General features: G+C 42.4%; 1 protein-coding gene across 1 annotated transcript; it reads right to left on the reverse strand.

Moving 5' to 3' along the window:
• Positions 1 to 1,623: 1,623 nt before the first annotated feature.
• FOMMEDRAFT_100018 (uncharacterized protein) lies at positions 1,624 to 2,379 on the reverse strand (the record flags this gene model as incomplete). The annotated part of the gene is made up of 4 exons (XM_007272337.1): positions 1,624 to 1,900; positions 1,964 to 2,028; positions 2,079 to 2,137; positions 2,186 to 2,379. Coding segments are annotated over 4 exons (595 nt in total), but the record flags the coding sequence as incomplete, so codon positions are not given.

Below are 2,379 nucleotides of genomic sequence, written 5' to 3' on the forward strand. Positions count from 1 at the left end.
TGTAATGCAAGCATAACAATTGTTGACTACTCAAGTATACATTCCATAACTGTACCTTAATGATTAACTGTAAGTGTTTCAAGTGTAAATTTGGATTACTTTAACAGACAGAGTTTTATCCTACAATAACTGAGCTTATTAACAAACCTATTAACTCAGATAGTAATAGTCTCTGTCTACAACAAGGGCTGCATAAGAAAATCTGTAGCAAGAGACTAGTATAAGTACACATTGACCCAGGTTGACCCCTGACCTGACCTGACCTGACCCACTTTGACCTGACCCAGCTGGGTCAGACAAGGTCAGGTCACAGGTCAGGATTTTTGGAAAATTCTGACCTGGGTCAGGTCATGGGTCAGACTAAAAACCCTCCTGACCCGACCTGACCCGACCTTGCGTATCACTAGTGGACTGTAGCGAAAGACACCATCCTGTGCCATGTCAGCCTCTGCCACAAAGACGCACAATAAATACAAAGTGACTATTGTATCTCCTTGGACGATAGATTTCTCAAGAGAATTCTGCATTTAGTCACCATCTAACGGAAATGCCGGATTCTGTCCACTACTAGGCCTGAGAGATCGTCGCCGAGTTTAGAAGCTAAAATCCACATAACAACAGACCCACGTGTACGTCCTTAATATATCACCTGGAATATATCACTTACAACTTGATTCCCTGCGCCTCCGGTCATTGCTAATGAAGGACCTTGTATGGTTCTTCAAAGAATGTTCACTTTTTCCGCCTGCAGTTCAGGTCGTTTTCGATCATGGGAACACTAAACAATCATAGCTCTCCCGAATGAAACATGGCCAAAGACACAGTGTGATTTAAAGATATTAGACCACAATGGTAAAGTGAAAATAACAAACGAATGAATTGCGACAGAAAACTGTAGCTGCGAGACATCAGGTTATGTACACTATTTAGCCTCGAACACTTGAATTAGAAGTAAAAATTGATTGGGCCGGGTTCTTGATAGAACCAGCAGACAGTCATTTACATGTAGAAGCCAACTGTAAAACGTATCCAGACGGTTCATTCATATATATGATCATCACAAATCCAAGGAAATGGTGTTTGTCGTCAAGCAGTATACGAAAGTAAAAAATAAAAGTAAATGTAATTGCATGTCATATGCAGCTACTTTTCTCTAACAAGCAAAACAGAACTTTATTCCCTTCAAGTAAAGCTAGTTGAAGATAACAGAGTCTTAGATTGTTCCTCTGTCAACACCATGACAGGCATCGAGTTATGCTGATTTTTTCGTTTTGAGTTTCAAATTTTGCAGACAAATTATATCAAGGACTATCGGATATGTGATCAATCTTCAACATTATTATTCACTCCGTGTCTTTTCATCGTTCTGTTGCAATTTAATGCCTAAGGCATTCTTTTCGCTGGAGGCCCATTATGAAGGAGGTTCTCAGCCGAGCTCTTGCTGTCCGAGTTTTAGAGACACAATATGTGTAAAGTATTTTTCTTTCAAGCTATTGACTAGACAAGAAAATGCTTTTCCCTCTGGATATCAGACGAACCAGTGGAAACTTGAATCATTCACAAGGAATCACTGTGGAACCGAGGGCGCAACACTCTTCCAGAATCTGTAACCCAGCGGAGCAATTAGTAACCTAAACGATCTATAGAGCCAGTGAAAAAAAGTATTTGCACTGACTCGCATCGCTCCAACAATGCCGGATCAGTCGTGAAGGGCCGAATATCCGGCTGGAAGTCTTCAGTCCTGTTGAAGAGCATTTCCGTGTTTCCTTGACTAAACGTTTTCCAGGCCGGAGTGATATCATTGTTAACAGGGTGTATATTAGGGTCCCCAAATTTGACGAATCCGAGGAACGAGCCTGAAAAAGAAGCAGAGAACTGAGGATTTTTGAACGGCGGGCCACTACGCAAAGAATAATCATCAGACATTGTATATGACCAACCGACGAAGGTAAAATGTGCTCACATGGTTCCAGGGAAGTAGTAGGCTACATCATTGCCGTGCTCGCCCGGTGGCACAGCAAATAAGCCCTACAGAAATGTTCTAGACCCGAGGTAAGTCGATGAAGCGAATGAATTACCTTATGAGAACGCCCAGGGAATGCCGAAAGTAAGCGATACGTCGGACAAATGAAGATAGCTACTACAGGTTAACAATGGTGGTGTCCACATCAAACACCGAGCTTACATTCTCCCATAATCGCAATTGCTTGATCGTTGACGGTGTTCAGTCCGATATTCGTATACTGCTGCACTGTTTCCTCAATCTGCGCTTGATTGAACAGAGGGAAGAGCTGCGTAACGTAATCCGTGGCCGTCATTTGTGCGGAAAAGTTCGCATTAACGAATACAGTGCCTTCGAAGGCATTCGTAACTGCAAGG

The sequence above is a fragment of the Fomitiporia mediterranea genome (assembly GCF_000271605.1).
Source record: "Fomitiporia mediterranea MF3/22 unplaced genomic scaffold FOMMEscaffold_1050, whole genome shotgun sequence".
In the NCBI taxonomy this organism is placed as follows: Eukaryota; Fungi; Basidiomycota; class Agaricomycetes; order Hymenochaetales; family Hymenochaetaceae; genus Fomitiporia; species Fomitiporia mediterranea.